This window comes from Chlorocebus sabaeus, chromosome 20, assembly GCF_047675955.1.
Source record: "Chlorocebus sabaeus isolate Y175 chromosome 20, mChlSab1.0.hap1, whole genome shotgun sequence".
Classification (NCBI taxonomy): Eukaryota; Metazoa; Chordata; class Mammalia; order Primates; family Cercopithecidae; genus Chlorocebus; species Chlorocebus sabaeus.
Window position 1 is genome coordinate 84009292 of NC_132923.1, and position 27254 is coordinate 84036545.

Sequence of the window (27254 nt, forward strand, 5' to 3'; positions counted from 1 at the left end):
ACTCACTGTAGTCTCCTAATCTTTAAATTCCTTGAGGTGAGAACCGTGTCTCATTCACCACTGTCATTCAGTGCCTAGTTACACCATGCTCATTCTAAAAGAATACCTTAAGTTGGCCGGGCATGGTGGCTCACACCTGCAATCCCAGCATTTTGGGAGGCCGAGGCGGGCGGATCACCTGAGGTCAGGAGTTCGAGACCAGCCTGGCCAACATGGTGAAACCCCATCTCTACTAAAAAAAAAAAAAGGCCAGGCACGGTGGCTCACACCTATAATCCCAACACGCTGGGAGGCTGGGGCAGGCGGATCACAAGGTCAGGAAATCGAGACCATCCTGGCTAACACAGTGAAACCCCATCTCTACTAAAAATACAAAAAATTAGCCGGGCATGGTGGCGGGTGCCTGTAGTCCCAGCTACTCGGGAGGCTAAGGCAGGAGAATGGCATGAACCCGGGATGCGGAGCTTGCAGTGAACCGAGATTGCGCCACTGCACTCCAGTCTGGGTGACAGAGTGAGACTCCGCCTCAAAACAAAAAAAAAAACACAAAAATTAGCGGGACATGGTGGCAGGTGCCTGATATCTCAGCTACTCGGGAGGCTAAGGCAGGAGAATCACTTGAACCCAGGAGGCAGAGGTTGTAGTGAGCCGAGATCGCACCATTGCACTCCAGCCTGGGAACAAGAGTGAGACTTTGTCTCTAAAAAAAAAAGAATACCTTAAGTTTATAACCTAAGATTTCCTTATACTTTAAGTCAGTGTTCTTAAAAATCACTTTAATACACAATTTAGAAATATCTTTCCTGGGAAATGAGAATTTCACTTAAAGGAAAAAAACACAGCTCTCTTTTTTTGGTACATACGATTCTTGCTGCAGACATGCTGCATGGCCCAAACTGCCCATAGCTGGACTCCTGGTGTTGTGAAACATCCAAGTAATGGGAAAAACGGATTAAAGGACCTAAGGGTTCAAAAGAAAAGAATCAAAGTTACATCCCATACTTAGCGTAATTCCCTAAAGCAGTGATTCCTAAACTCTTCATTTTCAACATTTTATCCTATTATATTTAGACTAATATAAATGAGCTATAGAATATCTTTTCTTTGTCTTAACCATTTCAGAGAAGACTGCATTCAGACATGATTCAGTACAGAAGATGGAAGGTGATTAGAACATGGTACTAAAAGAGAAAAAATTTTTCCTAAAGCACCTTTTCAGTCTTAAAGATACACATTTGATGATAAGTAGTCCTTGGTTTGGAAACTAAGAAATACAGAAATTAGGTGATAACTAACTAGCAGAACACTATGAAAAAGGTGTATAATTGTCCCTTCTATTTTCTACTGGTCTGAATAAAAATAGGTAGAACGTGCTGGGCGCGGTGGCTCACACCTGTAATCCCAGCACTTTGGGAGGCTAAGGCGGGCGGATCACGAAGGCAGGAGATCGAGACCATCCTGGCTAACACAGTGAAACCCTGTCTCTACTAAAATACAAAAAACTTAGCTGGGAGCGGCGGCGGGCGCCTGTAGTCCCAGCTACATGGAAGGCTGAGGCAGGAGAATAGCGTGAACCCGGGAGGCGAAGCTTGCAGGGAGCCGAAATCACACCACTGCATTCCGGCCTGGGCTACAGAGGGAGGCTCCGTCTCAAAAAAAAAAAAAAAAAAAAAAAGGTAGAACATAAGTTGGGGAAGTAAAAAAATGTTGGCAACATCAGCATTTAAGAACCAAACAAAAGGCCAGGCGCGGTGGCTCAAGCCTGTAATCCCAGCACTTTGGGAGGCCGAGACGGGTGGATCACGAGGTCAGGAGATTGAGACCATCCTGGTTAACACGGTGAAACCCCATCTCTACTAAAAAAATACAAAAAACTAGCCGGACTTGGTGGCGGGCACCTGTAGTCCCAGCTACTTGGGAGGCTGAGGCAGGAGAATGGCGTGAACCCGGGAGGCGGAGCTTGCAGTGAGCTGAGATCCGGTCACTGCACTCCAGCCTGGGCGACAGAGCGAGACTCCGTCTCAAAAAAAAAAAAAAAAAAAGAACCAAACAAAAAAAATGAGTTGAATAAAAATTAAATACTTCAGGTAATTAGTAATTTAATTATCAAGTTATCCAATTACAAAGAGGCATCCAGTATGCACGTTCTTTATTTTTGTTATTTATTTTTATCATTTATTTATTTACTTACTTACTTACTTGAGACAGGGTCTCGCTCTGTTGCTCAGGCTGGAGTGCAGTAAGGCGATCTCAGCTCATTGCAGCCTGAACCTCCCAGGCTCAAGCCATCCTCCCACCTCAGCCTCCCAAGCAGCTTGGACTACAAGGATGTGCCACCACAACTAGCTAATTTTTTATTTTTTGTAGAGACAGGGTCTCACTGTGTTGTCCAGGCTGGTCTCAAACACCTAAGCTCAAGTGATCTAACTGCCTTGGCCTTCCAAAGTGGTGGGACTACAGGTACATGCCATCATGCCCAGGTCTTTTTATTTTTTAGTAGAGATGAGGTCTCACTATGATGCCTAGGCTAGTCTCCAACTCCTGAACTCAAGTGATACTACCACCTCAGTCTCTCAGTGTTGGGATTATAGGTGTGAGCCACCATGCCAGGCCCAGTATGCACTTTAATAAATTATTATTATTATTATTATTATTTTTTTTTTTGAGACAGAGTCTGGCTCTGTCACCCAGGCTGGCGTGTAGTGGCGCGATCTCAGCTCACTGCAACCTCCGTCTCCCGGGTTCAGGTCATTCTCCTGCCTCAGCCTCCCGAGTATCTGGGACTACAGGCGCCCGTCACCACGCCTGGCTAATTTTTTGTACTTTTTAGTAGAGACGGGGTTTCGCCATGTTGGACAGGATGGTCTTGATCTCCTGACCTCGTGATCCGCCTGCCTCGGCCTCCCAAAGTGCTGGGATTACAGGCGTGAGCCACTGCGCCCGGCCCACTTTAATAAATTATTACAAACTGTTTCCCCAACCAAATCTGGTGTTATTCCTTTTTTTTTTTTTTTTTTTAAGAGTCTCATTCTGTCACCCAGGCTGCAGTGCAGTGGCACCATCTCGGCTTACAGCAACGTCCACCTCCCAAGTTCAAGCGATCCTCATGCCTCAGCCTCCCAAGTAGCTGGAATTACAGGTGTGCACCACCATGCTCCACTAACTTTGTTTTTTCATTAGAGACGGGTTTCAACATGTTGGCCAAGCTGGTCTCGAACTCCTGGACTGAAGCAATCCACCCACGTCAGCCTCCCAAAGTGCTGGGATTACAGGCGTAAGCCACAACACCCGGCCAGAATCTGGTAATCTTCTAATTCCTTCAATGTGTCATTTTATTTTAGACCTTCCTGCATTAATACAATGCTTTTTCTTCCTAAAAATCTCCTGCCTCTCCTTATCTTTCAACACTCAGGTCACAACTCACTTCCTCTGAAAGGGGTGTGTGTATTTACATTTGGAGTCTTGCTCTGTCACCCAGGCTGGAATGCAGTGATGCAGTCATAGCTCACTGCAGCCTCAAACTCCTGGGCTCAAGTGATCCTCCCACCTCAGTTTCCTGAGTACTGGGACTACAGGTACGTGCTACCTCACTCGGCTTCACCTTTAATTTCATAACATTCTATGGACATCTAGCATAACGGTATTTTATCTGATCCACATTTGATCACCCTCACAAGGATATAAAATTCTTGTGTGCAGCTACCAAGTCTTTGTTGTTCATCTTTCAATTTCAAGAGCACAGAACAAATTCCTAGCACTTGTCTTCAACAAATGTGAAATGAAGGAAACATGAAGTATGATAGGTGGTAGAAAAAAGTCAAAATACTTTGCTTCTTTTAAAGCCAATACTTTTGGCTGGGTGTGGTGGCTCACGCCTGTAATCCCAGCACTTAGGGAGGCCCAGGCAGGCAGATCACTTGAGGTCAGGAGTTCAAGACCAGCCTGGCCAACATGGTGAAACCTCATCCCTACTAAAAATACAAAAATCAGCCGGGCGGGGCAGCTGGTGCCTGTAATCCCAGTTACCCAGGAGGCTGAGGCAGGGGAATTGCTTGAACCTGGGAGGTGGAGGTTGCAGTGAGCCAAGATCATGCCACTGTACTCCAGCTATGGTGATGGAGTGAAACTCTGTCTCAAAATAAATAAATAACCAACCAATACTGAGGTGCCTGAGGGAAAACACATGCATCCAGTAGGAATGACTCTTAGGAATGATCTCTAGACTAGGTTACTGGTTTACTGTTAATTATGATACTAATTACCTGTATGCTACCATCTCGCACTCTGGAGTTGGCCATTTCAAAATAGCTGAATGCTGGAAGACAAAAGACACACAAGAAAGGATTACAATATTTATTTAGCACTGCATTATTTACCACATTATGAGGCTTTCATAGTTTAACCACTATGAATGTCTTTTGTTGGCACAAATGACCCTACCAAATCATCCAGCAGAGAATTCCTCTGGCTACGACTCAATGTCCAAGCTTGTTCACCTCTGGATATTAAATGGGCAATAATTCCAGCTGCAAAGTAACTGACTTCCACTTCCACACTGTGTAGAAGACTACTGATGTGGTCTATAAAATCTTTCCACATTAATTCAGAATGCAATTCTTGTACTTCAGCTATATTGTTCTGGAAAAAAAAAGAAGATATAAAAATTAATGTAATACGTATAGTAAATGGTTAAGATAATGGTTTTTAGGCCCTGGACAACAGGCAATTCAGGAAGGTGAGAGAAAAGTATTTCCCTGAGAGAAAGTATTCAAATGAGGGCAGTTTACAGACTGCAATGAAGGTAAGAGGAAGCCAGAGAGAAAGTAGTAGTTCTGTTGAAACAGAGATCACAGTTCAGGGTGGTCAAGCAGCAAAACTCTGTAGAACGGAGTGCTGGAAAGGACAAAGTTCCATACTCAAAGACAGAGCACACATGACCTGCACCCCAAATCTCTGGCTGAGTAATGACAAGGATGAAACTCCAGGAGGCTAGAAAAGGAACTACCAGAAAGTAGAACATGAACAAATCCCAAAGTCACACAGGGATAGGAGTAGTTCACATTTCCACTAGCCAGACTTAAGAGACCTCATGATAAGCAAAGTATTTGATAGTAGTAGGGCTAAATTATGTATGATCCATAGGGTAAAGTCTGATAAGACGCCACTCTAACAAAACAAATAAACAGGGCTGGGTATGGTGGCTCATACCTGAGAGGTCAGGAGTTTAAGACCAGCCTGGCCAACATGGAGAAAGCCCGTCTCTACTAAACATACAAAAATTAGCCAGGTGTGGTGGTGCACACCTGTAATCCCAGCTACTTGGGAGGCTGAGGCACAAAAATCACTTAAACCCAGGAGGCAGAGGTTACAGTGAGCTGAGATCGCACCACTGCACCCCAGCCTGGGAGACAGAATGAGACGCCATCTCAAAACAAACAAACCAAAAATGGCTGGGCACAGTGGCTCACGCCTATAATCCCAGCACTTTGAGAGGCTGAGACAGGCGGATCACCTGAGGTCAGGAGTTCGAGACCATCCTGGTCAACATGGAGAAACCCTGTCTCTACTAAAAAAAACAGAAAAATTAGCTGGGCGTGGTGTCATGTGCCTGTAATTCCAGCTACTTGGGAAGCTGAGGCAGGAGAATTGCTTGAACCTGGGAGGCAGAGGTTGCAGTGAGTGGAAATTGTGTCACTGCAGTCTAGCCTGGGCAACAGAGCGAGACTCCATCTCACACAAAAAAATAATAAAATAAAGTAACACATAAACAAGCTTTAAGAGGAGCAAATGATCTGCAAGTAACTGCATGCAAGAACAAAGTACAAGACTCTTTAGAGAAAAATAACAAAACCTAGCAATCACCAATTTACATTTCACAAGGACCAGCATCCAATAAAAAAATTACCAGGCATACAAAGGGGCAGAAAAATATGATTCATAACCAGGAGAAAAATCAATCCATAGAAATGGACTAAAAAATAACAGAGATAATATAATTAGCGGACAAGGACTTAAAGCAGCTATTATAAATATAATTCCAGATGAAATGCAGACATAAACATGAAGGGAGAAAATGAAGATATAAGAAAGACCTAAATGTAACTTATAGAAATAAAAAAAAGCTAAATATCTGAAAAGCAAAATATATTGGATGAGATTAACAGCAGATGAGATGCTTCCCAAAAAACAATCAGTGGACTAAACAACAGAGAAATAAAAAGCATCTATGGCAGGGCATGCTGGTTCACACCTGTAATCCTAGCACTTTGGGAGGTTGAAGTGGGAGGATCACTTCAGGCGAGGAGTTCAAAACCAACCTGGGCAACATAGGGAGACCCTGTCTCTAATCACACACACAAAAAGAAATAGAAACCATCCAAATCAAAGTACAGAAGAAAAAATCAAACTGGGGAAAAAAGCCAATAGAGGAGTTTTGGGACCTGTGGGATAATGTTAAGTCTAACATGCTTATAACTGAAGTTATAGAAGAAGCAGAGAGTAGAGAGGGTATAAAAAAGGTATTTGAAGAAATAATGGCCAAAATTTTTGTAAAATGTGATAAAAATTATAAATCCAAAGATTCAACAGAAAAAAAGTGTCCACTTAGACTTCAATAGCCAACCAAAAATTTATCATTCAAAATATCAAAGCAAAATAAAAAACTTTGTTAGGTAAACAACACCAGAGTGAAAAGTCATTGCCAGCACACCTATAGGACAATAAATGTAAAAAAAGAACAGAATGAGAAATGTGAGTAAATATGAAAGATAAATTTCTCTTTTTCTTTTTTTTTTTGAGATGGAGTCTTGTTCTGTCGCTCAGGCTGGAGTGCAATGGCAGGATCTTGGCTCACTGCAACCTCCACCTCCTGGATTCAAGTGATTCTCCAGCCTCAGCCTCCGAGTAGCTGGGATTACAGGCAGCCACCACCATGACCGGCTAATTTTTATATTTTTAGTAGAGATGGGGTTTCGCTATGTTGGCCAGGCTGGTCTCGAACTCCTGACCTCAGGTGATCTGCCCACCTTGGCCTCCCAAAGTGTTGGGATTACAGGCGTGAGCCACTGTGCCCGGCCAATTTCTCATTTTTAAATTGAGGATTGATGAGCACTCCTGCTTCTGGCCATGGTGGAGTAAAAACAGATTTAAACATCTGCCTGAAACAACTGAAAAATCCAAATAAATATGAAAAAACAATCTCAAGATACTGGCCACAAGCAATAAAGGACACTGACTCTTAGTGTCCTTTACTAGATGGAAAACAAAGTGAGCTACTGCCTTGAAAAAGTTTCCAGGCGGTAGCATAGGGATACAGACCTGAAAGAGAGCGCAGTAGACTGAACAGAGTAGGAGATGAGGTGAACAGTCCACAGAAACGAAGGTAACTCACAGGACAGAACACCAGGGAGAAGAGAACTTGCAAATAAAGCGAGTCCAGCGATCTGCAGAGTCCCACTCCATTCAGCAGAGTAATGATAACAAAATGAACACAAGGAAGATACCTGAGGGCAGGAAAAGAACCATCTAAAGAGTCAGAGAAAAGTGCGCAGTGCTCACAGAGGGCTGCTTGTTCTCATCACCCAGCATAAAAAAACCTTTCATTCACAAGGCACTGGGTAGAGTCCTCAGGAATGTCTTGTTTCAGTAGTAGAGAATAATTAGCCCTAGCCTGACCACTGCTCTGGAACCTCCTAATAAATCATAAAAAGCAAGACCCACAGTGATCAAAATGTTTAAAAGTAAGTTAACTGCATCACAGAACAAAGTTCAAGAATATTCATAGAAAAACAAAAATATTCAGCAACCAAGAAGGTAAAATTCACAAAGTCTGGCATTCAATCAAAAACTACCAAGCAGGATGGGAGAAAATATTTGCAAGTCATATATCTGGTAAGGGACTAATATCCAGAATATATAGAGAACTCCTAAAATACAACAACAAAAAACAAACAACCCAATTTAAAAATAGACAAAGGAATTGAATAGATATTTCTCCGAAGAAGATATACAAATGGCCTATAAACCCATAAAAATATACTCAACACCACTTATCATTAGAGAAATGCAAATAAAAACTACAAGATGCTATCTCACACCCATTAGAATGGCTACTATTAAAAAAAAAAAAACAGAAAATAACAAGCGGTGAGGGTGTGGAGAAATTGAAACCCTTGGACACTATTGGTGGGAATGCAAAACAGTACAGCTGCTGTGGAAAACAGTATGGTAGTTCTTCAAAATTTAAAAATAGAATTATCACATGATACAGTAATTCTATTTCTGGAACTATACCCCACAAAATTCAAAGTAGAGTCTTAAAGAGATATTTGTGACTGGGCACGGTGACTCACACCTGTAATCCCAGCACTTTGGGAGGCCGAGGTGGGCGAATCACCTGAGGGGAGTTCGAGACCAGCCTGACCAACAGGGAGAAAACCCGTCTCTACTAAAAATACAAAATTAGCCAGGCATGGTGGCACATGCCTAAAATCCCAGCTACTCAGGAAGGCTGAGGCAGAAGAATTGCTTGAACCCGGGAGGTGGAGGTTGTCATGAGATATCTGTACACTCATCTTCATAGAAGCATTATTCACAATAGCAAAACCATGGAAGCAACCCGAGTGTCCAACAAATGGATGGATAAGGAAAATGTGGTCTATATATACGATGAAATTTTTTTTTTTTTTTTGAGACGGAGTCTCGCTCTCACCCAGGCTGGAGCGCAGTGGCACAATCTCGGCTCACTGCAAGCTCTGCCTTCTGGGTTCACGCCATTCTCCTGCCTCAGCCTCCCAAGTAGCTGGGACCACAGGCACCCACCATGCCCGGCTAATTTTTTGTATTTTTAGTAGAGATGGGGTTTCACTGTGTTAGCCAGGATGGTCTCGATCTCCTGACCTCGTGATCCGCCCACCTCGGCCTCCCAAAGTGCTGGGATTACAGGCGTGAGCCACCGCACCCGGCCTATATATACAATGAAATTCTGACATACACTACAACATGGATGAACCATGAGGACAATACTGTAAGTGAAGTAAGCTAGTTACAAGACAAATACTGTATGATTCCACTTACATGAAGTAGTTAAGGAGTTAAAATCATAGAGACAGAAAACAGAATGGTGGTTATGAGGGGCTGCAGAGAGTGGGGGAATGGAATAGTATTGTTTAATGGTTACAGACTTTCAGTTTTACAAGATGAAAGCAGTTACAGAGATAAGTGGTAGTGATGGTTCTACAACATTATGAACGTATTTATTACCACTGAACAATACACTTAAAAATGGTTAAGACGGTAAATTTTACGTTGTTTACCACAATTTAAAAAATAATAATTTTTTTAAAAAGTAAATTAAAACCTAAGCATGCCAAGTTTCACGAAAACATGACTTATAATGAGGAGAAGAATCACTCGAAATTGACCCTGAACTGACATAGATACTAAGTAAAACTAGCCAATTAGGATAAAGAGTTATTAAAATTTTATTTCATATATTCAAAAAGTAGGAACACAGAAGATACAAAAAACACCTAAATTGAACTTGTAGGGATGAAAATGACAATGTCTAAGATGAAAAAATATACTAGATGGCATTATAGCAGATTAGATATTGCAGATGAAAAAAATTATCGAACTGAAGGCATAGCAAGGGAAACTATCCAAACTGAAACACACAGAATACAAAAGAACAAAAACATTAAAGAGCATCAGTAAGCTGTGGGACAATGTCAAGCAGCTTAATATGTGCAAATTAGAGTCTCCAAAGGACTCCAATGTGGGGAGAAGGGCTGCAAAATTTTTTTTAGGGAAATGGGCAGGTCACAGTAGCTTACTCCTATAAGCCCAGCACTTTGGGAGGGTAAGGTGGGAGAAGTGCTTGAGGCCAGGAGTTTGAGACCAGCCTGGACAATACAGCAAGATCCCATCTGCACAAAAAAAAATTTTGAAGAAATAATGGCTAAAAACTTTCCAAACTTGATGAAAACTATAGACCTATATATCTGAGCAGCTCAATAAATCCCAAATATAGGAAACATGAAGTTAATTACATCAAGACATGTATAATCAAATATTCAAAATTGTTACTAATTTTAAATCATTTTTTTTCTTTTTTTGAGATGGAGTTTCGCTCTTGTTGCCCAGGCTGGAGTGCAATGGCACAATCTCAGCTCATTGCAACCTCCGCCTCCTGGGTTCAAGGGATTCTCCTGTCTCAGCCTCCTAAGTAGCTGGGGTTACAGGCATCTGCCACCATGCCCAGCTAATTTCTGTTATTTTTAGTAGAGACGGGGTTTCACCATATTGGCCAGGCTGGTCTCAAACTCCTGACCTTAGGTGATCCACCCACCTTGGCCTCCCAAAGTGCTGGGATTACATGCGTGAGCCACCACTTCCAGCCAACTAATCTTAAATCTTAAAAGTAGCCAGAGGAAAAGAACATGTACATATGTAAGTATAAAGATAATGATGACATCAGATTTTTTATTAGAAAGAAGCAAGTCAGAAAGAAGCTAATCAGTATCTTTAAAGTAATGTCAATCTAGAATTATATACCTGATAAAAGTATCTTTCAAAAACAAAGGTTAAGTAAAGATGTTTTCAGTCAGACAAAAGCTGAAGAATTCATCATCAGCAGATCCACACTGTAAGAAACGTTAAAGGATGTCTTTTAGGCTGAAGAAAAATGACACTAGGCTGGACGTGGTGGTGCACACCTATGATCCCAGCACTTTGGGAGGCCAAGGTGGGTGGATCACTTGAGTTCAGGAGTTCAAGACCAGCCTGGGCAATATGGCAAAATCCCATCTCTACAAAAATTTAAACATTAGCTGGGCATGGTGGTATGTGCCTATAGTTCCAACTACTCAGGAAGTTGAGGTAGGGGAATTGCTTTAGCCCAGGAGGTCGAGGCTGCAGTGAGCTGAGATCATGCCACTACACTCCAGCCTGGGTGACAGATTGACACCTTGTCTCAAAAAAAAAAAAAAATTTACTCTTAGCAATTCTGAAGTGTACAATACATTATTATTAATTTAGGGATTATAGGTGTAAGCCACTGCACCCAGCCAAGAATAAATTTTAAATGCTCTCACTACAAAAACAGTAAGTATGTAAGGTGATGAGTATGTTAATCAGCTTGATTTAATCATTCCACAATGATTAAACACATACATCAAAACATTACATTAGGCCAGGACAGTGCCTCATGCCTGTAATCCCAGCACTTTGGGAGGCTGAGTCGGGCAGATCACTTGAGGCCAGAAGTTCATGAACAGCCTGGCCAACATGGTGAAACCCAGTCTCTACAAAAAAAAAAAAAAAAAAAAAAAAAAAAAGCCAGGCATGGTGGCACACATCTGTAACCCCAGCTACTCAGGAGGCTGAGGCAAGAGAAACACTTGAACCCAGGAGGCGGAGGTTGCAGTGAGCTGAGACTGACCAACTGCCCTGTAGCCTGGGCGACAGAGCAAGACTCTGTCTCAAAAAAAAAAAAAAAAAAAAAAAAAAATGACAGCCAGGCGCAGGGGCTCAGGCCTGTAATCCCAACACTTTAGGAGGCCGAGGTGGGCAGATCATGAGGTCAGGAGATTGAGGCCATCCTGGCTAACACAGTGAAACCCCGTCTCTACTAAAAATACAAAAAACTAGCCAGGCGTGGTGGTGGGCGCCTGCAGTCCCAGCTACTCGGGAGGCTGAGGCAGGATAATAGCGTGAACCCAGGAGGCGGAGCTTGCAGTGAGCTGAGATCACACCACTGCACTCCAGCCTGGGCGACAGAGTGAGACTCCATCACAAGAAAAAAAAAAATTGTACTCCACATACACAATTATTATTTTTTATTATTTTAAAAAAATAAAAAATCACAGGACATGTAAATGATACAAATACCCCAAATAAGAAACAGCTATTTTCAAACTAGATAAAAAAGCAGTATGCAAGGCATATGCTATCTACAAGAAATACATTTTAAGTATAAAGACAAATATTGGGTAAAAGTAAAAGGATAAAACAAGAAATACTATGCTAACACTAGACAAAAGAAAGTACAGATGGCTATATCAGTACCAAAGCAGACTTCAAAGTAGAGGATATTACCAGGGGTAAAGAAAGTCATTTGGTAATGTCACAGGAGTCCATTAATCAGGAGGACATAATTCTAAATGTTTATACATCTAATAATAGAGTTTCAAAATACATGAAGAAAAAGCTGATAGAACTGTAAGGAGAAATACACATCTACAATTATAGTCAGAGATTTCAAAACTCCTTTGTCAATAATTGATAGAATGGGTAAAATTAGAAAATTAGTAAGGATGTGGTAGAGTTGTACAGTGTCAACTGTGACACTGTACAATCTAATTATTAATTAGTGCTAATTAATCAAGCTAATTAACAATCAGTGACCCGATTGTCATTTATAGAACACTATACCCAATAATAAGACCATACCCATTCCTCTCAAGTGTATATGGAATATTTACCAAAATAGACCATATCCTTGGCCATACACAAGTCTCAATAAATTCAGAAGGACTCAAACCAAACAAAGCATATTCTCTCACCATAAAGAATTAAATTAGAATATCTCAAATTATTGAAACAATTTAATCACAAGGTAATAGAGAAAAATATGGAAGTAAACATATAAAGTTATATTAACATTAATAACTTCACGGAGATAAAAATGATGAAAAGTTGGAGACAGAGCCTTAAGGATGTTAAATACATTTTTGCACTGTTTCACTAGTTATAATAAACATGTATTCCTTTTGAAATTTAAAAATAGTATAGGTTTTTTTTGTTTTCTTTTTTTGAGATGGAATCTTTTTTTGTTGTTGTTGTTGTTTCAGTTTTTTTTGAGACAGAGTCTTGCTCTGTTGCCCAGGCTTGGAGTGCAGTGGCGCAATCTTGGCTCACTGCAGCCTCTGCCTCCTAGGTTCAAGCAATTCTCCTGCTTCAGCTTTCTGAGTAGTTGGGACAGGCATGTGCCACCACGCCTGGCTAATTTTTGTATTTTCAGTGGAAATGGGATTTCACCATGTTGGCTAGGCTGGTCTTGAACTCCTGACCACCTGTGATCCACCCACCTCAGCCTCCCTAAGTGCTGTGATTACAGGCGTGAGCTACTGTACCCGACCCACAAATACTTAAAATAAATTCCACCTTTCGCCGGGCGTGGTGGCTCAAGCCTGTAATCCCAGCACTTTGGGAGGCCGAGATGGGCGGATCACGAGGTCAGGAGATCGAGACCATCCTGGCTAACACGGTGAAACCCCGTCTCTACTAAGAAAATACAAAAAGCTAGCCAGGCGAGGTGGCTGGTGCCTGTAGTCCCAGCTACTCGGGAGGCTGAGGCAGGAGAATGGCGTAAACCCGGGAGGTGGAGCTTGCAGTGAGCTGAGATCCGGCCACTGCACTCCAGCTCGGGCGACAGAGCAAGACTCCGTCTCAAAAAAATAAATAAATAAATAAATAAATTCCACCTTTCAGGTGACCGGAGCCAACTTCTCTATCAAATAATCATATTAACCCTGAATAAAATAATCAAATGCTGTTATTTATTTAATAATTCCTCTACTGCTGGACATTTAGGTTGTTTTCCATTTTCTACCTTATATAATGAAGGCTACAACGAACAGATAGGTCCTCCTTAAATGGCAGTCCTCAGCTTTCCTAAAAATCCATCTCCTCACTGCTTGCATGTGGAAAACAAGCTCCAATTTACATTTTTTAACTCACTAATCTATGCTTTCCATAATCTAATTCCTTGAGAGCAGAGGTCTGCTTTTGTGTGCTCGCTTGGCAGCATACATACTAAAATTGGAACGGTACAGTGAACATTAGCATGGCCCCTGTGCAGGGATACATGTAAATTTGCGAAGTGCTCCATTTTTTTTTTTTTTTTTTTGAGACAGAGTTTCACTCTTGTTGCCCAGGCTGGAACACAATGGCGCGATCTTGCCTCACAGCAACCTCCACCTTCTGGGTTCAAGTGATTCTCCTGCCTTAGCCTCTCGAACAGCTGGGATTACAGATATGCGCCTCTATACCCGGCTAATTTTGTATTTTTAGTAGCAACAAGATTTCTTCATTTGGTCACACTGTTCTCGAACTCCCGACCTCAGGTGATCCACCGCCTCAGCCTCCCAAAGTGCTGGGATTATAGGCGTGAGCCACTGCACCCGACCAGTATTTTTTTTCAAAAATAAAAAATAAACTAAAATGGCTTTTGCCACATAGGCACTTTGCCTGTTGCAGCAATTTAAGCTGACAAAACATTTGATCTTTTACCTTTGTCTCAAAATCCTAGAGGGCTTACTTTAATCTATATGTAACATATTAAGACATATGTGATTTGCAAGCAGGTTTTTTGTTTTTTTTTTTTTGTTTGTTTGTTTTTTTTTTTTTTTTTTTTTGAGACGGAGTCTTGCTCAGTCTCCCAGGCTGGAGTGCGGTGGCGCGATTTCGGCTCACTGCAAGCTCCGCCTCCCGGGTTCTCGCCATTCTCCTGCCTCAGCCTCCCAAGTAGCTGGGACTACAGGCGCCCGCCACTACGCCCGGCTAGTTTTTTTTTTTTCGTATTTTTAGTAGAGACGGGGTTTCACCGTGTTAGCGAGGATGGTCTCGATCTGCTGACCTCGTGATCCGCCCGTCTCGGCCTCCCAAAGTGCTGGGATTACAGGCGTGAGCCACCGCGCCCGGCTGTTTTGTTTTTTTTTTGAGACAGTCTTGCTCTGTTGCCCAGACTGGAGTGCAATGGTACAATCTCGGCTCACAGCAACCTCCACCTCCCAGGTTCAAGTGATTCTCATGCCTCAGCCTCCTGAGTAGCTGGGATTATAGGTGTGCACCAGCACATCCGGCTAACTTTTGTATTTTTAATAGACATGGGGTTTCACTATGTTGGGTAGGCTGGTCTCAAATTCCTGACCTCAGGTGATCCGCCTGCCTCACCCTCCCAAAGTGCTGGGATTACAGGCATGAGCCACTGTGCCTGGCCTTTGTAAGCAGTCTTTAAGTAGTAATCATTAACTATCAAACACAGAATCTAAGAACACTTGTAGGTTAATGACTTTTATTTTTAAGAGACCAGGTCTCACTCTACCACCCAAGCTGGTGTGCAGTGGGATGAGCATAGCTCACTGCAGCCCTCAAACTGCTAGGCTCAAGCGATCCTCCTGCTTGAGCTTCCCCACTAGCTGGAACTACAGGTGCAAGTCACCATGTTCAGCTAATTTTCTTATTTTATTTTTTGTAGAGATCGGGTTGTGCTTCGTTGCTCAGGCTGGTCTCAAACTCCTAGGCTCAAGCAATTCTCTTACCTCATCCTTCCAAAGTGTTGGGATTACAGGCATGAGTCACTATGTCCAGCCTGATAACATTTTTTAATGAGATCTGTTTTTCTAAATTATAAAAGTGAAACACGAGGCCAAGTGTGGTGGCTCATGCCTGTAATCCCAGCACTTTGGGAGGCTGAGGCAGGAAGACTGCTTGAGCCCAGGAATTTGAGACCAGCCTGGGCAACATGGCAAGACCGCAAAATAAATAAATAAATAAACTGGGCATCTGGAGGCTAAGGTGAGAAAACCACTTGAGTCTGGCAGGTCGAGGCTGCAGTGAGCCATGATTGTGCCACTGCACTCCACATGGACAGCAGAGTGACAGACTCTGTCTCAAAAATAAATTTAAAAAAGTAAAACATGCTCAGTGTGAAACTTCATATAATACCAAAAAACATAAAGAAGCATATACGTATTTTTCCTTTTACTGTGGCAAAAATCTTTGTGTGTGTGTGTGTGTATGTGTGTGTATATATGTATATATACATATAAAAGTTGTGGTTCTTTTTTTTTTTTTGAGATGGAATTTCGCTCTTATTGCCCAGACTGGAGGGTAATGGTGTGGTCTTGGCTCACTGCAACCTCCATCTCCCAGATTCAAGCAGTTCTCCTGCCTCAGCCTCCCAAGTAGCTGGGATTACAGGCACCTGCCGCCACGCCCGGCTAATTTTTGTGTTTTTAGTAGAGACGGGGTTTCACCATGTTGGCTGGGCTGTTCACGAACTCCTGACCTCAGGTGATCTGCCCACCTAGGCCTCTCAAATTTGTGGGATTTTTTTTTGAGACGGAGTCTTGCTCTGTTGCCCGGGCTAGAATGCAATGGTGTGATCTCGGCTCACTGCAAGCTCTGCCTCCTGGGTTCAAGCAATTCTCCTGCCTCAGCCTCCGGAGTAGCTGGGACTACAGGCGCGTGCCACCACATCCTGCTAATTTTTTGTATTTTTAGTAGAGATGGGGTTTCACCATGTTAGCCAGGATGGTCTTGATCTCCTGACCTCATGATATATTTTTACAGTCTTTTTAAATTTAGTAATATTTATTTTCCAATGTCATTGTTTACAAGTATCATAGCAGCAACTTACTTTCTTTCTCTCTCTCTTTCTTTTTTTGTTCATTCACCTAGAAATTGTCAAAACTTGCCACTGCTGACCAGGCAGCTCATGCCTACATTCCCAGCACTATGGGAGGCCAAGGTAGGAGGAGGACTGGTTGAGCTCAGGAGTTTGAGACCAGCCTGGGCAACATGGCAAAACCCCACCTCTACAAAAAGTACAAAAATTAGCTGGGCATTGTGGCACATGCCCATGGTCCCACCTACTAGGGAGACTGAGTTAGGGGAACCGCTTGAGCTCAGCAGGTCAAGGCTGCAGTGAGCTGTGATCACACCACTGCACTCCAGCCTGGGCAACAAAGTGAGACCCTGTCTCAAAAAAAAAAAAAAAAAAAAAAGAAAGAAAGAAAGAAATTGCCATTGCAGACCATATTTCAAGTCATCATGGCGAGGTATTGGGAATAGTTCTCAGTTAGCAATGACTGTGCCTTGGATAGACCTCATTGGCTATGATACTGCCACTGCAGAGCTGCAACTTTCAATGTGTTACTTCAGACAGAAAATAAATACAGCTTGGAACTTAGCAGGAAGTGCTTGTATCTTACCAAAAGTCCTAGAACTTTCTGCTGAATGGATGACTCAGTTGGGAAAGACTGTAAAAAGAAAGAGAAACTTATAATTAGTTAAAGAACCAAATATAAAATAAATGCTAAAGTAAATAAATTAATAAATATCAAAACTGTAAGCTAAATTCCCATCCTAACCTCTAGAACCCTCATGAAGAGCTCTAACCCTTGGTTTTCAATAAAGTGTCTACAAGTGGTTGGGGATTCATCTGTGAGGTTCCAAAGTGCACTCAAAGTAAATTTCAACGTAGTGTCCACTGAATTTTGATTGGTTTTCTGCTTCACTATTTGAAGAAGTTGCTGGAAAAAAAAAAAAAAAACAGAATTAAGTTTTCATTTTTGGACTATTACAATTTGTGGTTATTAATAACCACAAGTCCATGAGGATTAGTTTCATGGCTTAAAGCATTTCCTGTAAAGGTACTTATAATAAACAGCCCCTTGGACTGAACTTTTCTTCAAGAAAAAAGTATAAGATTTTCATAAATACTTCTACATTATTCTGGTCATACCTACAAAGTAATCACCCATAAATAACACTTAGAGGCAAAATGATTAAAACTTGGGTCAACTATCTTACTCATTCAGTCACAGCATATACTTATTTTAGATTCTAGAATTAAAAAGGTTAAGGAAGAGAAGGGCAAATGAAGCTAACACTTACGAAGGATTAGCAAATTATATTCTATATTGTAGTACTGTTATTCCCATTTTTTAGGAAAGTTGAGTCTGAGAAATATTAACTAATTTGTTCATAGTCAATTTAGTCAGAGAAAGTAAGAATAGGAAGACCTAAACTATTCAACTCTAACTTTTCCTTAAGAAACAAAAGAAAGGAAAAACTACATACAATGATGAGAGAATTAAAGTCTATATTGACTATAAATAAGATAACAGCCCCTCCCTCTTCAGCCTTCCCTGACAGCAGATGCTGCAGTGCCTGTCTTGCTTTTTATTTTTCCCCCTTTCCCCTTCCCTTTTCATGTCCTTTTCCCCTTCCTCCCTTTCAAAAAACAAGATAATAGCTTTGAAATTCCAACTGTAAATTAGTTCTATCATAGCTTTACCCTAAAAAATGTATGTTTTAAAAGTAAGTGGTTTTAAAACTACATAAGGCATCCACAATTCAATTCAATTTTTAGATTATACTTTTGGAGGTAAAAAAGGAAGCTCTGCTAAAACAGATATAAGAAAACATTAATGAACATAATACTAGAGGCTATACACAATTCAGAAAAAAAATCTGAAGAAACACAAACACGTAGGTACAGTTAGGTAAGTTAACAGCATAGTAGCTAAGAGTGTGGCACTAGAAGAAATCTACCTGAGCTTAAATCTCTGCATCTAACTGCACAACCTCATTTACCAGTTTGTTTCCTCATCTATAGATTGCAGGTGGTAATTAAGAGCAGGGGAGAAAAATTTAGTTATAATAATCATCACTATTATTACTAATTCCTTTTTTGTTTGTTTGTTTTGGGAGAGAGTCTTGCTCTTTCGCCCAGGCTGGAGCGAAGTGACGCAATCTCAGCTCACTGCAACCTCCGCCCCCTGGGTTCAAGTGATTCTCCTGCCTCAGCCTCCCAAGTAGCTGGGATTATAGGCACATGCCACCACGCCTGGCTAATTTTTGTATTTTTAGTAGAGATGGGTTTTCACCATGTTGGCCACGATGGTCTCGAACTCGTGATCTCAGGTCATCCACCCACCTCAGCCTACCAAAGTGCTAGGATTACAGGTATGAGCCACCGTGCCCGGCCTACTAATTCCTTCTTTAAGCTTGATTTCCTCCCAAAGCATGGGTACATTTCCTTTAAAATCTTTGAAGATATCAAAATTACTGAGAGACATAAATAGCAATAAGAGGCGATTTTTAAAAACTGTTACCCCTGAAAATAGTAAAATAAACAAAATGAGCATCTTTTTCTACTTCTCTAATGTATATTATATTTAGTGTTAGGTAATTAGCATATACTACCTTAATTAACCATTTTTCTTTTTTTTTCTTTCCTTTTTGACATGGGATCCCACTCTATCACTCAGGCTGGAGTACGGTGACACAATTATAGTTCACTGCAGACTCGAACTCCCCAGCTCAAGCGATCCTCTTGCTTCAACCTCCTGAGTAGCTGAGACTACAGGTGCATGCCACCATGCCCGGCTAATTTTTTTTTTTTTTTTTTTTTTTGGTTAAAGCCAGAATCTTGCTATGTTGACCATGCTGGTCTCAAATTCCTGGCTTTAGGTGATCCTCCCACCTCAGCCTCCCAAAGTGCTGGGATTACAAGCATGAGCTTTTCTTCTCATTTAACTTTCATAGTAAGTGTATTAAGTATTTTTTTTTTTTTTTTTTTGAGACGGAGTCTTGCTCTGTTGCCCGGGCTGGAGTGCAATGGCCGGATCTCAGCTCACTGCAACCTCTGCCTCCCGGGTTTACGCCATTCTCCTGCCTCAGCCTCCTAAGTGACTGGGACTACAGGCGCCCGCCACCACGCCCGGCTAATTTTTTGTATTTTTTAGTAGAGACAGGGTTTCACCGTGTTAGCCAGGATGGTCTCGATCTCCTGACCTCGTGATCCACCCGTCTCGGCCTCCCAAAGTGCTGGGATTACAGGCTTGAGCCACCGCGCCCGGCCTATATTAAGTATTTTTTATCACCCCAAAGAAAACTGTGATTTGCCCAAAATACATGGCTAGTAAGAGACAGAATTGAGAATAAATCCAGATATGTCAACTCCAGAATTCCTACTCTTTCCATTATTCCCGAATAGTCTTCTCTTTCTTTATAACATTATTTTGCTCATTCTTTTTGTTTTTTGAGAGGGAGTCTCACTCTTGCCCAGGCTGGAGTGCAGTGGCCCAATCTCGGCTCACTGCAACCTCCACCTCCCGGGTTCAAGTGATTCTCCTGCCTTAGTCTCCTGAGTGGCTGGGATTATAGGCGTGTACCACTATGCCCGGCTAATTTTTGTATTTTGTATTTTTAAGTAGAGATGGGGTTTCACCATTTTGGTCAGGCTGGTCTCGAACTCCTGACCTCATGATCCGTCCACCTCAGCCTCCCAAATTACAGGCGTGAGCCACCACATCCGGCGACTTTTTTCATTCTTTTTTTTTTTGAGACGGAGTCTCGCTGTGTTGCCCAGGCTGGAGTGCAGTGGCACTATCTCGGCTCACTGCAAGCTCCGCCTCCCGGGTTCACACCATTCTCCTGCCTCAGCTTCCCGAGTAGCTGGGACTACAGATGCCCGCCGCCACACCCGGCTAATTTTTTGTATTTTTAGTAGAGATGGGGTTTCACAGTGTTAGCCAGGATGGTCTCAATCTCCTGACCTCGTGATCCACCTGCCTTGGTTGGCCTCCAAAGGTGCTGGGATTACAGGTGTGAGCCACCGTGCCCGGCCTATTTTTTTTCATTCTTATCTCTATTACTATACTTTTTAGATTTTGTTACAACCATATCTACATAGCTGTTTTTTTTTCTATTGTACTGTTTGTTATGGGTAGAATTTACAGATATAATTCAGTGTGAATTCTAATTACATAATTATAATTCAGTGTGAATTCCCTAACATCTTGTAAGGCACCAAGTATCATTCATTTGATATCATGGGTACTCTATACATATTTATCAAATGAATGGTTTCCTTTCTCATTATATACATAATTTACAAGTCATGGAAAAAGGGAGTCTCTTATTTGACTTTTCTATGTAGTATTACTATTCAAACACCTCATGCCAGGATTTTAACAGGCATGTTTAAATATACTTTTTGCCTCTAAGTCTTCCCTAAGACATTTTTTATATCTACTCCCTTTAAAGCTTTTTAAAGTCTTATTTCCTCAACTGATTATAAGCAAGCAAAATCATATATCAGATATTTAAATTATCTGCTTCCGCAAAGCATAAAGCACAACCTTATGCGTGTAATAGAGTCTCTACATTTTCTATATAAATAACAAAAATCACAGAGTTTTACAATTAGATAGGTGTTTTGTTTTTTTCTGGAGACAGGGTCTTGCTCTATGACCCAGGCTGGAGTGCAGTGGTGTCATTATGGCCAACTGCAACCCTGACCACTTGGGCTCAAGCAATTCTTCCACCTTAGCCTCCTGAGTAGCTGGGACCACAGACATGTGCTACCATGCCTGGCTAATTTTTAAATTATTTGTATAGACGAGGTCTCATTATATTGCCCAGGCTGGTCTTGAACTCCTGGGCTCAAGCAATCCTCCTGCCTCGGCCTCCCAAAATGCTGGGATTACAGGCATAACCACTGTGCCTGGTCTTAGATAGGATCTTAATACTTATGTAGACCCCAATGGTTCAAGTAATTTTCCCAAATTCACAAAGTGAGTTTACAAGCTAGATTCTAGGTCATCTGACTCCTAGTTCAGGGTTTTTTCCATTTCTGTTAAGGAGTAAAGCTGCATATATGAAAATAAATAAATACACTTCTTTAGAAGTATCCAAAAAAAATTTTTTTTGTTTTGTTTTGAGAAAGGGTCTCACTCTGTCACCCAGGCTGGAGTGCAGTGACACGATCACGGCTCACTGCAGCCTTGACCTCTTGGACTCAAGGGATCCTCCCACCTCAGCCTCTGGAGTAGCTGGAACCACAGGCATGCGCCACAATGTCCAACTTTTTTTTTTTTTGGTAGAGAAGGGGTCCCATTCTATTGCCCAGACTGTTCTTAAACTCCTGGCCTCAAGTGACCCCCTCCTGCCTTGGCCTCCCAAACTGCTAGGATTACAGGTGTGAGTCACCACATGCCTGGTCACAGAAAGTTTTTACTAAAATATAAAATGTCGGCTGGGCGCGATGGCTCACGTCTGTAATCCCAGCACTTTGGGAGACCGAGGCGGGTGGATCACAAAGTCAGGAGATCAAGACCATCCTGGCTAACACGGTGAAACCTTGTCTCTACTAAAAATACAAAAAAAAAAAAAAAAAAAAAAAAAAAAAAAAAATTAGCCAGTCGTGGTGGCGGGCGCCTGTAGTCCCAGCTACTCAGGAGGCTGAGGCAGAAGAATGGCATGAATCCACGAGGCAGAGGTTGCAGTGAGCCGATATCGCACCACTGCACCCCAGCCTGGATGACAGTGCGAGACTCCATCTCAAAAAAAAAAAAAAAAATATATATATATATATATATAGAGAGAGAGAGAGAGAGAGAGTCAGAAAATATATAATACTGCCTGAAAACAATACACATGAATATCTAGCAGCCTGCATGAAGGAGATTATAGACTTACCCTGACAATGAAGAGCTCAGTACCAAGCTGTGCAGTTTGTTCTGTAGAAAGCTGCAAGCAAGTAAAAAACAAATTCAATGTCCAAGAACTCGCTAATGTGAGTTTAATATCATTCACTGTACCTGACTCCAAAGGTCAGACTAAAATCTCTGATCAACTTGGAATTCTGCCATATATCTGTTTTTAAGCCTCCCAAAGTGCTGGGATTACAGGCATGAACCACTGTGCCCAGCCAAATTCTGCAATATCGAATGTAGCTTGAATAAGTAGGTTGGCAGAGAGATTTACTAATCTTTCTGGCACACAGATTTTGGCGGGAAACAGTAAATGTAGTGAGAAACAGCTGCCTACAGAAAATTATTCATCAAGAGTTCAGGTACCTTGGCAGCCAGGATGGAAATGATAGCAACTGCCATCCTTTGCATATTTTGATCCTCATGGTTGCAGAGCCACTGCATGACAAGCTTGGCTGCTTCAAACCTGAAAACACACAAAGGGTTTCATGAATTAATGATGGAGGCCAAGGCACAGTTTCAGAGTTCCAGCTAGGAACTGATGCTACAACTTAAATATGTGAAAAGGCAAGGGAAAATTCCTCTTAACTGATAGAGAGTAACAATTACATTCAGTGCTTTAGAGATGATGCCATATTATTAATTCTGACAAAATTTTGTAAAGAAAGAAGGGTTTGGAAAATATGATTCCAATTATCTGGCATTTCATCTTCTAGAATTATAACATACTTCTATTCTGTATTTCTAAATTATAGTGATTTCCATATTTTAGTTGTAATTTAAATATTTTCTGGGTTCCTCATAGCACCTAGCACAACAGAAACATTCATTCATTCATTCACGAACATATATTAAACTCTTGCTTTGTGCCAGATATTGTTCTTAGTGCTGGGGATAGAATAGTGAACAAAACAGAAAAATGTCCCTACTTTCATAGAGCTTACACTCTAGTGAGGAAGACAGGTAATAAATCGGATAAATAAGTAAAATACATAGTATGGTTAGGTACTGACCATATGCTATGGAAAAAAAAAAAATAAAGCAGGAAAAGAGGATATGAAATGTTGAAATTTTATGTAGGGTGGCTACGGAAGGCCTCACTGAAACTTTTGAGGAAGTAAGAGAGATAACCATATGGGTATTTAGGGGACAAGCATTCCAGGCAGAGGGGAAGGGAAATACAACAGCCCTGAAGTGGGTATGGGCACAGAAATGTCAACAAATAGCATGGAGGTCAGTGAGGCCAAAGCAGAGAGAACAAGGGAAGAGTTCTGAGAAAGAAAGTCAGAGGTAATAGAGGCACCAGATCACATAGAGTCTAATGTATTAGTCCATTCTTGCATTGACTGGGTAATTTATAAAGAAAAGAAGTTTAATTGGCTCATGGTTCCACAGGCTGTAAGGAAGCACAGCTGGGAAGGCCTCAGGAAACTTGCAATCATGGTGGAAGGCGAGACTGGCACATCCTACATGGGTGAAAGAGATGGAAGGGCAAAGCCAGAGTTGCTACACACTTTTAAACGACCAGATCTCATGAGAACTCTATCACAAGACAGCACTAGGAGATGATGCTAAACCATTAGAAAACACCCCCATGATCCAATCACCTCCCACCAGGCCCCACCTCCAGCACTGGGGATTACAATTCAACATGAGATTTGGGTGGGGTCACAGAGCCAAACCATATCATTAAGGAATTGGCTTCTACTCTGAATGAGAGGGAAAGTCATAGAAGGCTTCTGAGCAGGAATATGACATGAGCAGGACTACTCTATCACCTGTCTTTAGAATAAACTCCAGGAGGGCAAGGACAGAAGCAGGAGAGTAGTCCTGAGCAGTAATTCAGGAGAGAAATCACTTTTAGTCTACTCCAAGTGGTAGAAACAGAAGTGAAGAGAAATGGTTGAATTCTAGATACATTTTGAAGATAGAGCTGGATTTGTCAAATAACTCAATGTGGGATACAAGGAGAAAAATCAAGATGAGGTCAAGGAATACATCTGATTATCTTACCCATAGTTTCATCCTTAAGACTCAGATCAAATATCACTGCCTTTGAGGTGGTTTCTTTGACATGTTTATCACTGCCTTCTTAGCTCCTTAGTACTTTAGGTACAGCTGTCAGAGATCCACAGTCATCTGCAGACTCACTTGAATCCCTATTTGGCCTGTGCACTCCTTGAGGGTGGGGGACTATATATTCTATTTAGCCCTTTATGCCACACAATCAATACAGTGATCGAAACATAGTGTTTAATATATGTTGACTGAATGATTATTTTCAGGTAGATTACTACTCTACAACTTCCCTTAAAATTACTATTACCTTCTTTCTGTTTCCAAGGCCATTTCTGATTAGGCCCATTACTTGTATTCTTCTACAATATATTCCTAATTGGCTTCCCTGTCTCCACTGGTTTCCAATCAATGTGTGCCTGCACATTAGAAATAAATAAACCTCTGGCCAGGCATGATGGCTCACACCTGTAATCCCAGCACTTTGGAAGGCTGAGGCGGGTGGATCACAAGGTCAAGAGATAGAGACCATCCTGGCAAACATGGTGAAATCCGTCTCTAATGAAAACACAAAAAATCAGCTGGGGGTGGTGGTACATGCCTGTAGTCTCAGCTACTCGGGAGGCTGAGGCAGGAGAATCACTTGAACCCGGGAGGCGGGGGTTGCAGTGAGCTGAGATCACGCCACTGCACTCCAGCCTGGGTGACACAGCAAGACTCCATTCAAAAAAAAAAAAAGAGAGGGACGGAGGGAGGGAGGGAGGGAGGGAGGGAGGGAGGGAGGGAGGGAGGGAGGGAGGGAGGAAGGAAGGAAGGAAGGAAGGAAGGAAGGAAGGAAGGAAGGAAGGAAGGAAGGAAGGAAGGAAGGAAGGAAGGAAACAAATAAACCTCCCTGAGGACTTAAGTATGATGTCACTCCCGTACTCACAGCATTCTAGGACTTTAGCGTGGGGCCGTATCAAGCTTTTTTCCTGCCTACCCTATGCGTTCTGCAAAGTGGATTGTTCATTAGTCTTCACACATGCCCACAAGTATGAGGTAACACAGGCTAGTGGTAAAGTGTAGAGATTCTCCAGTCAGTTCTGGGTTTGAATTCTAGTCCTACTTAATGTTAATGATAACAATAAAATAAATTATTTTATCATGTGAGGCAATGTAGTCAAGTTGTTAAGAACATCATACACTTTGGAGTTAGCCTGGATTCAAATATCAGCTTTTTGTTTGTTTTTGAGAAGGAGTTTCAGTCTTGTTGCCCAGGCTGGGGTGCAGTGGCACAATCTTGGCTCCCTGCAACCTCTGTCTCCTGGGTTCAAGCGATTCTCCTGCCTCAGCCTCCTGAGTAGCTAGGAGCCGCCATCACACCTGGCTAATTTTTTGTATTTTCAGTAGAGACAGCGTTTCACCATGTTGGCCAGGCTGCTCTACAGCTCCTGACCTCAAGTGATCCACTTGTCTTGGCCTCACAAAGTGCTGGGATTACATGCATGAGCCACGCACCTGGCCTAACTTTGGGACTCTGACCAAATTCCTTAACCTCTCTGAACTTCAATATTCTTATCTGTAAAATAGTAATAAAAACTGATTCCAGGCTGGGCGTGGTGGCTCATACCCGTGAAACTATTCAACCAGCTCTCATCTTCAAAGCAACATAGCATGGATGAAAAAATGGAGGACCTGGAGTCAGACTGAATTTAAATCTAGACTCTGTTACTTACTATCTTATTACCTCAGGCAAGTTATTAATCCTTTCTGTGACTCTATTTCCTCATCTGAAAAATGAAGATCATAAGAGTAATGATTTCACAGGATTGTTCTGAGGACTGAATAAGCATACATAAAACACTTTGGCACAACGCCTGCCTGGCAGTAGTAAGTGCTTCATACATATTAGTTTTTACCATTTTTATCTCAAGTGCCATAACAAACATGAAATCCTTAATGATCATCAGTCAGACAGAATCTTTCCTTCCTTGTGTGGGGGCCCAATGCATTTCATTAACACCTCTTCTATGAAAAATTCTGTCTCATGTAATATTCATTCACTCATTCATCCATCAATCCATTAAATATCTACCCAGGCACTAGAGACAAAGTGATGAACCAATCATAGCCTCTGACCACAAAGAAGGTCAATTCTAGCACAGTACATTTGCTAGATGAGAGGTAGGCAAACTATACAGCCTGTGGATCTGGCTGCCTGTTTTGTAAAGTTCTGTTGGAACACAGCAATATCCATTTGTTTATATATTACCTATGGCTGCTTTTGAGGGACAACAGCAGAGTTAAATAGCTGCAACAGAGACTCTATAGCCCATAGGCCTAGAATATTTATAATCTAGCCCTTTAAGAATAAACATTAAGGAGTAGAATATAATCTTTAGGAGAGTGACTATGTCTTTCCTACCTAGACTTTGTTACAATGATGAACACAGAGGTTCAATATTTCCAAAATAAAATTAGCAATCTACATGAGACATATGTAGTTATATTTTCATCCAAATTGCTTATTTCAAAAAAAAAATCACAGTAAAATTGCTGCTTGAAGGCCAGGCGTGGGGGCTTATGCCTGTAATCCCAGCACTTTGGGAGGCTGAGGTGGGTGGATCAGCTGAGGTCAGGAGTTCGAGACCAGCCTGGCCAACAAGGTGAAACCCCATCTCTACCAAAAATACAAAAATTAGCTGGGTATGATGGCACATGCCTGTAATCTCAGCTATTTGGGAGGCTAAAGCAGGAGAATCGCTTGAACCCGGATGGCAGAGGTTGCAGTGAGCTGAGACTGCACCATTATACTCCAGCCTGGGCAACAAGAGTGAAACTCTGTCTCAAAAAAAATGAAATTGCTGCTTGAGAAACATACTTTTCATTAAACAATGAGGTATAAATTTCCTTTTCAAAATGCCATCATGAAAAAATTATATTTTAAGACCAGGCATGGTGGCTCATACC

General features: G+C 41.7%; 1 protein-coding gene, 1 non-coding gene and 1 pseudogene across 2 annotated transcripts in view; 1 reads left to right on the forward strand and 2 right to left on the reverse strand.

The window, feature by feature from the left end:
- Positions 1 to 27254, reverse strand: part of ZYG11B (zyg-11 family member B, cell cycle regulator) — a 104651-nt gene that overhangs the window by 11145 nt on the left and 66252 nt on the right. Inside the window, exons 7-13 of the mRNA XM_007978734.3 lie at positions 22656 to 22755; positions 22276 to 22326; positions 17157 to 17318; positions 16998 to 17045; positions 4441 to 4638; positions 4263 to 4315; positions 864 to 961 (exon numbers count right to left, since the gene is read on the reverse strand). Of these exons, the coding sequence (XP_007976925.1) occupies positions 864 to 961; positions 4263 to 4315; positions 4441 to 4638; positions 16998 to 17045; positions 17157 to 17318; positions 22276 to 22326; positions 22656 to 22755 (710 nt within the window). The remainder of the gene's footprint in view (positions 1 to 863; positions 962 to 4262; positions 4316 to 4440; positions 4639 to 16997; positions 17046 to 17156; positions 17319 to 22275; positions 22327 to 22655; positions 22756 to 27254) is intronic.
- On the forward strand, positions 13793 to 13897 carry LOC119626294 (U6 spliceosomal RNA). Its single transcript, XR_005242485.1, has one exon. It is a non-coding gene; the product is annotated as a U6 spliceosomal RNA (small nuclear RNA).
- On the reverse strand, positions 16765 to 16923 carry LOC119626539 (U4 spliceosomal RNA; annotated as a pseudogene).